The following is a 6,957-nucleotide window of genomic DNA, read 5'->3' on the forward strand; positions in this document are numbered from 1 at the left end:
CAGTTCTATTTAATCATTAAATTGGTATGATATATAAAATACAAACTGCTATGGGACTAATAATTATCAATCAAAATTTCACTACACGTGGGTCAAAATGGCGCCATGTATAAAACCACACTAGCCATGCTTGTACAAAAATGCTCTACATACAGAGTAATCGTTATAAATATGTAAAATCAGAAACATTAACTAACAAGATCAGGGACGTTAAACGTTACTATGAGCATATGAATACATAATTGCTAATTACCTTGTTCTCCTGACCAAGTCGCTAAGTTCTTTTGACTATCGTTCTGCGTTAACGTTAATGGATGTACAGAGATGCTGGGCGGAAATTACGTAATATACAAATAGTAGCCGGACCCAAATATAAGAAGATTGCCTATCCGGAATTATTTACCAAACATTGTTACACATATGTGATTTACAAAAAATATTGCAAATAAAATAGACTCCATTAAAATTATAGTAAAATAAAAATTATGACATTTACACTCCCACCAAAATCAGCATGATTTTAGACATTCAAAGTATCAATAAAGGTGTTAAGCTTGCAATCTACATATCGTCTAGAATACAACATACAACTATAACATAGCAGTTACATTAATTTGCAATGAGTAGCACAAGCTTGTGAACTGTTCTCTCCAGGACTCCAGACTGCATTTTCACCTTGACTCTCCGTACAAGACCATCATCATCTGGGTTGGCTTCGACAACTCTACCGAGAGGCCATTGGTTGCGTGGCAGGTCAACGTCCTTCACCAGAACAATGTCACCTTCCTTGATGTTCCGACGAACTCCATGCCACTTCTGTCGTAAGGTGATCTGAGCCAAGTACTCATGTCTCCAACGGGACCAAAATTGTTCCATAAGGTACTGTACACGTCTCCAACGTTTACGGACATACATGTCTTCCTTCACGAACTCTCCAGGAGGGGGAAGGGGAGAAGTGGTCTTCCCAGTTAAGATGTGGTTCGGAGTAAGCGGCTCCAGTGAGTCTGGGTTGTCTATCTCACTAACCGTTAGTGGGCGACCGTTTACAATAGACATCGCTTCATAGAATATGGTTCTCAGCGAGGAATCATCTAGCCTTCCAGGACAAAGTAATAGTATGGCGTTGAGTATGTTACGGACGGTTCTTATTTGACGTTCCCACACACCTCCTGTATGACTAGCACTGGGCGCGTTAAACACAAATTCACAGTGTTTCTCTGCCAGGAATGAGCATATTCTTTCCTTGTTAAGTGCTTTCTGGAACTCATTCTTAGCTCCAATGAAATTGGTTCCTTGGTCCGAGCGCAACTGTCTCACGGTTCCTCTAATGGCGATAAAACAGCGCAAACCATTGATAAACGCATCAGTAGACATGTCATCTAACATCTCAATGTGGATAGCACGAGAGCACATGCAGGTAAATAGTAACCCATATCGTTTTATTTCCTTTCGTCCCTGTTTCACAATAAATGGGCCGAAACAGTCCATACCGCAGTATGTGAAAGGCAGAGATGGTTCCATACGCTCCTTGGGCAAGTCTGCCATTCTCTGTGTCTCTGTCGGTCGTCTCAACTTCCTGCATATAACGCACTGACGTATGTAGCTGGCTACTGTCTTACTTCCTCCTACAATCCAATAACCAAGAGACCGGAGCTTGTTCAGGGTAATTCCTCTTCCTTGATGAAAGGTTTCCTTGTGAGCATGTGAAAGAATCAAGTGCGTGATATGACCATTTCTGGGTAAGATTATTGGGTTCTTGTAAGCAGCAGACAGGGTTGCCTTCCTCAGTCGGCCTCCGACTCGAAGTATCCCATCTTGTAGAATTGGCTCTAGGGGTTTCAGGGAGTTAGACTTTGGTAGCCCTTCAGATTTCTCGAGAGCGCTGATAGCATCTTGAAAGGTTTCATGTTGAACCTGCTTGATGATAGTTTGTTCTGCTTGAAGTCTTTCATTCGGATTTGGTGGATAGGTTCCCTTGACACCATTGGCGAGTCTCTGCATTCTGGCGATGAAGGATATCATTTTGGTCCAAGATGAGAATCGAGACAGAATGTCAAGGATACTAGAATGAGCCTTTGATTTGGTGCATAGAGTTCTTGCAGATCTTACTTCAGGGTCTCCAAGTTGCAACTCTGTTTCAACACCTTTGCTTTCAATGATGGACTGCCATAGTAATGGAGGGCCGGTCAACCATGAAGAATCATTAACTTCAGATGCACGCAGTCCACGCGAGGCATGATCGGCTGGGTTGCTGGCAGATTCAATGTATAGCCACTGATGAGGTTTTGTTGCATCTCTTATCATCTGTACACGGTTTGCAACAAATACGTGGAACCTGCGAGCCTCGTTGTTGATGTAGCCAAGCACCACTTTAGAGTCTGTCCAAAAGTACTCTCTGTTGATAGGTAGATTCAGCTCCCTCTTCAGAAATAAACTGACCTTCACTGACAATACTGCAGCTGTCAATTCCAAGCGAGGTATCGTTACAACCTTTAGAGGTGCTACTCTTGCCTTTGCAATAACTAAAGCACAATGTACCTTAGTTCCCTTTACAACTCTAAGGTAAGAACACTGTCCATAGCCATTTGTGCTTGCGTCCGAGAAATGATGCAGCTCAAAGGTTATCGGTTTGCCAAAATCACTTGGTATGAGGCATCTTGGGACTTTGATGAGATCAAGGTTCTGTAGATCTTTGATCCAAGCTTCCCATTCAAGTAGTCTGTCTGCGGGTAGAGGGTCATTCCATCCTATGTTACCTTGACATATCTCCTGCAGTATTCGTTTCCCAGTCAGTGTGAAAGGGGAGAGAAATCCCAATGGGTCGAATATTGATGCTACAATGGATAGCATACTGCGCCTAGTAGGAGATGCATTCTGGTCGACAGCTTTGAAGCAAAATGCATCCTCTTCAATGTTCCACTTTATACCAAGTGCTTGTTCCATAGGTAATTGTTCATGTGAAAGGTCTAAGTCTTTAACATCTGCCGCTCTCTCTGATTCAGCAACAGAATTTATTACGTTCTTGTTGTTGGAAATAAATTTGTGTAGACGCAATCCACCATTGGCACACAGAATCTGTGCATCTTGTATCAACTTGATAGCTTCTTCTTCCGTCTCAACACTGGTGAGTCCGTCATCCACATAGAAATTATTCTGCACAAAGAATGATGCAGCTTGAAGTTGCTCTTCTTGGCTTTTGGCTAAGAACTTGAGTCCATAATTAGCACATCCTGGGGAGGAAGCCGCTCCAAACAGGTGTACTCTCATACGATATTCCTTGGGTTCTGCATCCAAGTTTCCATCCTCCCACCATAGGAATCGTAAGAAGTCTCGGTCTGCTTCATGTACAACAAACTGGTGGAACATCTTCTCCACATCACACATGACAGCCACAGGGTGTTGTCTGAATCTGCATAGAACCCCAGTCAAGGCATTTGTTAAATCCGGACCAGTCAGTAGGTATTCATTTAATGAAGCCTCTTTGAATCTTGCTGAACAGTCAAAAACTACTCTAAGCTTTCCAGGTTTTTTCGGGTGATAAACACCATGATGTGGGATATACCATGTATTTCCACTGACACCATCTGACGATACTGGTTCGGCGTCTCCTCTCTCCAATACTTCTCTCATGAAAGTCTTGTAATGTTCTTGATATGTCTGGTCTCTTTTAAGTTTTCGTTTCAGATGATTTAAGCGGATCAATGCAAGTGACTTGTTGTTGGGCAGGGAGGGTCGCTCCTTGAATGGCAGAGGCATTTCCAAATGCTTATCCTCATGCTGCTGTATGTTTTCTTTCATGAAGTTAAGGAAGGCGATGTCATCTTGAGATATCTTGATATCTTCATTCTTGTCATGAGCAAAGTCTTTCTCCAAAGTTTTTATGACATCCCTGGGTGTACAGCTATGCAGCTCCTTCACTGAAGTTCTGTGACAAACAACAGTAACGTCCGAGTCTGTGTGATCTGTGTATCCAACCACGCTCCAACCAAGCAGTGTCTGGATGCCATATGGCTGGTTCTCGTTTCCTGTTAGAGTTCTTTTTGGTACAAGAGCTTGAGGACAATTGTATCCAATCAAGAGTCCAACTTCACATGACTGAAGAGGTGGTAGTTCGTTGCTAAGCTCCTTCAGGTGTGGCCAGCACAATTACAGTTTTCCTTTCAGGTATATGTGAGCGATCCGCAGGAATGAAGTCTCTCGTATATGCATTATCTATCGTCACAAATTCGGTAGACTTGAACCCTCTCACTCTCAGGTTCTGTATACGGAAACTGTTAATGATAGTGTGCTGTGAGGTCATGGTAGAGAAGCTGAGACGTGTTGGTTGTCTATTCACATGCAAGGCAGCAGCCGTTTCGTCTAGCACAAAGGTAGTGTCACTTTGTGTGTCTAAGAGAGCATATGTCAATATCTCGTGCGAGGGGTTCTCCTGAACAGAAAGCCACACTGGAACGATCATGGAGGTGCTGTGACCATATCCTCTGCTCACACGAAAGGAACTGGCTTCCTTGACCTCTAATTGTTGCTTTCTTGTTGGTGATTCATCTTCATGCATGCAGGTTGGGTGTTTTCCCTTGCAGATACCACACGTATGCTTCTTCTTGCAGTCCTTGTTTCTGTGGCCCTTGCGTAGACATCCAAAGCACAGGTTTTTCTTACGCACTACCACTCGTTTATCCTCAATAGACAAGTTAATAAATTTCTCACACTTGAACAAGGGATGTCCTTCTTTCTCACAATAATCACATAAGTTGGGTCTCATGTCAGTTCCCGTTGCATTGTGCTGATGAGTTGAATTCGTTGCGAGGACATTTGCTTTGTGACTCGAGTTTTTGTGCTCTCTGGCAGGTTTAGTGTCAGTGTCCTTGAGCGCATAGATTGACGAGACTGGATTACAAGCAATGCGAGCCTCCTTTACAACGAAGTCCACAAACTTGGAGAATAATGGATATTCACCAGTAGAGTCAATAGTTTCTTGAACTTGACGATTCCAACGCAGTGCAGCCCAATTAGGAAGTTTGCTTAATAGTTTCTGATTTTCAGAGCAGTCGTCCAGAATTTTAAGGCTTGGAACCTGAGGCGTTGCATCTCGACAGGCTTGCAGAAAGTCTCCAAAATCTCTGAGAGCCTTTGAATTCCCTTCTGTGATTTTAGGCCAATTCTCTAGTCTCTTCCTAAATGCCTTCTGCATAACAAATGGGTGTCCGTATCTGTCCTGCAGGACTTGTCTGGCATGCAGAGCTGCTTCCACTGTAGAAGAATCCATCTATGGCCTGTAGTGCTTCACCCGCCACGTATCTCTTCAAATAGAATAGTCTCTCTTGCTCAGGAATGCCTTTACGTTCTATCAATGCATGAAAGGCTGTCTTCCATTCTACGAATCGAAGTGGATCTCCTGTGAACACTGACGGCTCAGGTATAGGTAGTCTATTAAGGTTCACTGAGTCCGCAAACACCTTTGCTAAGATACTTGTTGTAGAATCATCGTTTGTGGTGCTGTTCGAGTTGACTGTAGCGTTGTTAGTAGGTGGGTTGAACGGAGTATAAGTAGACCTCCCAGTGTGTGTAACGGTAGGATGAGTAGTAGACGTGACGACTGGTGTAAACAAAGGGTGGCTAACAATAGTCGGAACAGCCGGGGGGTCAGTTGGACGGCTTCTAAAGGAAGTGTCATGTTCAGTTTGACGTCTGCTTGTGGCTGCAGCAATGTTCACATCCCCCTGCATCAAATCCGAGTAGGCCTTGAGTCTTGCTTCTGCCATTGCAACTGATTTCTCTGCTTGCAATTTTCTCACTTCCCGCTGCTGAGTTTCTAGTAGTTTTCGTTGTTGCTCTTGCAGTGCTTCAAACTTTGTTTGCTGTTCCTCTTCTTTCTTTATCGACTCCAGTTGTACCCTTTTGGTTGCTACATCTGCGAGGGCATCCACGAACTTTGAGGCAGTTGTGATTTTATCGAATCACTCTCCGAGACACTAGACCAACTTAAGTCACTAAACACAGACCTAGCATACTCATTATGCTTTAAACCTTTACGACTGTCTATGGTGTCTTCAAATCCTGAGATTTTTTTCATTGATGAGATGAGTCATGTCTTTAGAAATAGCAACACAAGCGTCCACTTTCCGAACTACACTTTGGTGTGGTGCATTACATGAATTACGCAAATGTTCAAAAGCCTCTATGACCTCTCTTTCCAGCTTTAATATTTCGTCTAACATGTTTCCAAGATCTTCTTCACTGGACTCTATTTTCACATTTTGTCTACACTCTCTGACCTTGAACTTCCATCGATCGAAGCACAATTGAATCCTCTTTTCACGTCTCTTAGACTCCTGGTCCATGTAATCTAACATTCGGTCGGTGGGTTTATGTACCCGTTCAGACTTCCTCTGTCCCACAAGTAAAGTGTCTTTGTTTGTCGTTTGTTGTGTCTCATTATTCACTGGTTCGTTATTTTCGTTATTCATCGTTGTATCATAGTTTTCGTTGGATGTTGAACCATTAGCTGTATCCGTAACATCAGGCGTTGTACCATCCGGGGTCGTTTTGTCATCAACCTTTGACATCTTGATGAGACTGAAGTCAAGTTCTTACTGTTAGTGGCTTGGTCAAAAAGGGATAAGTCTAATAATACTGGTGATGTCTTTATTGATGGTAACATCAACGTAAGAACTGTAAAAACAAATACAAAATTTATCAGTAATTATTACATAACAAGAAAATCTAAAATTACATAAAGTACACAAACATGCACTAAGATGACCCTTTGGTATACATACACATGTAGACTAGAGTTCAATATTCAATAATATCAGCTAATTGACTAGTAATATGTAATATGAATAACATCTATACGTTTAATTTAATTCACTACTTAATCTCAATAAAATATTACCAGTGACAATCAGAAAATATGACTCTGCTACTTCACTTAAAACATGTAAACAAACTTGGCGC

General features: G+C 42.4%; 1 protein-coding gene across 1 annotated transcript; it reads right to left on the minus strand.

Moving 5' to 3' along the window:
- Window positions 1–609: 609 nt before the first annotated feature.
- On the minus strand, window positions 610–6,566 carry LOC134262527 (uncharacterized). Its single transcript, XM_062744930.1, has 4 exons — window positions 6,161–6,566; window positions 5,342–5,911; window positions 4,250–5,250; window positions 610–4,125 (listed from the first exon to the last, which is right to left on the minus strand). Exons 1-4 carry the CDS (start codon window positions 6,564–6,566, stop codon window positions 610–612), a joined length of 5,493 nt encoding a protein of 1,830 aa, XP_062600914.1.
- Window positions 6,567–6,957: the final 391 nt, after the last annotated feature.

This window comes from Saccostrea cucullata, unplaced genomic scaffold (genome assembly GCF_032062105.1).
Source record: "Saccostrea cucullata isolate Sc308-1 unplaced genomic scaffold, CSIRO_AGI_Scuc_v1 ctg3026, whole genome shotgun sequence".
In the NCBI taxonomy this organism is placed as follows: domain Eukaryota; kingdom Metazoa; phylum Mollusca; class Bivalvia; order Ostreida; family Ostreidae; genus Saccostrea; species Saccostrea cuccullata.